The 2016-nt window shown below is 37.5% G+C and overlaps 1 protein-coding gene across 1 annotated transcript in view; it reads right to left on the bottom strand.

Annotated features, from left to right (window-relative positions):
- Positions 1–2016, bottom strand: part of LOC119591385 (zinc finger protein 286A-like) — a gene marked incomplete in the record, with an annotated part of 57791 nt that overhangs the window by 38888 nt on the left and 16887 nt on the right. The window contains 3 exon segments of the mRNA XM_037940125.1: positions 259–444; positions 680–1621; positions 1769–1951. Of these exon segments, the coding sequence (XP_037796053.1) occupies positions 259–444; positions 680–1621; positions 1769–1951 (1311 nt within the window).

Genomic DNA, 2016 nt, shown 5'->3' with positions numbered 1-2016 from the left:
TAACCCTTTATCAGTGTCTGTAAATATTTTTGTGTTTATTAGAGGATTTTCCAAAATATCTACTGAAGTATTTGTTAATAGTAATACATATGAATCATATATCTTATTCTGAATTATATGCAGAAACCTTAGTGCATGAAAATAACCACATCTGAGCCTTGGGTGGAATACCCACTTGAGTGGAAGACCCACTGGTAATGTACCTCACTAATGTTACTTATTAACCTCTCTATACCATGTAATCTTTAAACAACTTACTTGTTTTGGCTTGGGAGTCTGGTGCTTTACTCGGACATGCTTGGCTAACAATTTTTGTTCATCACAAGTGTAGCTGCAAAGGTGGCAATTGAGGACTTGCTGTGCATGAGACATCTTGTGCCGACGCAGATGACTTGCCCGAATGGACACAAAAGAGCATTCATTACATCTATACAATGCAATACCCTGTAATAAATGCAGCATTTCTTACATATTATCTTTTAGAAGAAAAACTTTATCTTACTTGTTTACTATACGAATAATAACAAAAGAAACAAATTAATAAAGAGGACATAAAAAAGAACAAGAATTGCAACAAGAACAAGGATACAAGTAAGACCAAGAAGAATAACACTGGAAACACTAACAAAAGGGAAAACAAGATAATAAGGAAGCAGAAAGGAAGAAGAAATACAAATACCTTGTCATGAAGCTTCATGTGTTTAACAAAGTGGTTCTCTCTCATGCTCTTATATGAACAGATTTGGCACGAGAACTTGAACTTAACCTCCTCTGCTGAATGGCCTTTGGTTAGGTCATCATCCTGGTCTTCAGACATATTGATTTCTGGTTCACAAATGATTTTGTGGTCTTCTACTTCCATATCTAAATCCTCTTCATTTTCCACTTGTTCCTTTGGCTTGTACAGGAACTGAGAATTGTCCATTTTAATGTTTTCCTTGTTGCTTGACTCCACTTCTAAACGTCTCATCAACTCTTGTCCTCTTCCCTCAACATTTTTCACACTGATATCCTTATTAACTAAAGGCAGCACATAACCATCACAATCTTTATGCATTATAAGGGAATTTGATTTGCTGATGCTTTCAACTTCATGAGATTCCTCTCCAAGATCAGAATTACTTATACTACTCACAATTATTGTTTCATCACACTCTGGTTCCATCTTTAAGTCTCCGAGAAGAATTTCAACATTGTGATTGCTTTCTTTAGGCACAAGGTAGTCTTCCTCTGTTTGTTTTTCCTCATGATCTTTTTCAAGTTTAATTTTCAAAGTTCTTAGTGTTTGACTTTCTGACCGCTGGCTTTGGCTTCTATCTGGCCTTCTCTGGGAGACATCCTCCTGTTTCTCTGTGCTTTTCAATTTTGATTCTAAAGATAACTGTCTACGGGATCGTTTACGCTGTGGGCGGGGCTCTGGAGATATCGGGCGGGAAAGGACGGAATGATAACGACGTGCAGATCTATCTAAACCCACAGACGAGGCATAACGAGCTGAAGGGGGTGAGGGTATCAATTCACACATAACACCAACCTCACACGTTTTACTTGCATTTGAAGGTACTGAAGTAGATAAAGAACAAGTGCCTTTGATCTTCTCTATTTCTGATAAAATCATATCCTGTAAAAGAACCAAACAAAAAAAGACACATCAAACATTTCCAAAAACATAAAACTACTTACATTACATTATGCCTTAGTATCAATCTGGATAAGAATAAGGTCAATAACTTTTATCTCACATCCTAATCATTCCAAATCAACTTACTCTAGATGCCAAGAGCTCTACCAGAGATCCAGACACGACAATTTGTTCAGGCCCGGTCTCTACCACCCTCACACCCTTTGCTACTCCTTGCTGGTGGAGACTGAAGAAAATGCCTTTGTCTGTCTCAATACCTAATTCTGCACTTAGGTCCTTGTGTAAAGTGGCTTCTACTTTTTTAAAAGGCTGGAAAGAGATGATAAAGTAAGAATTAAATAAAATCTGCAATGCCTGGTGGGTGGAAGGTGGTG

The sequence above is a fragment of the Penaeus monodon genome, chromosome 28 (assembly GCF_015228065.2).
Source record: "Penaeus monodon isolate SGIC_2016 chromosome 28, NSTDA_Pmon_1, whole genome shotgun sequence".
Lineage (NCBI taxonomy): Eukaryota > Metazoa > Arthropoda > Malacostraca > Decapoda > Penaeidae > Penaeus > Penaeus monodon.
This window is presented reverse-complemented; position numbering and strand designations above follow the sequence as displayed.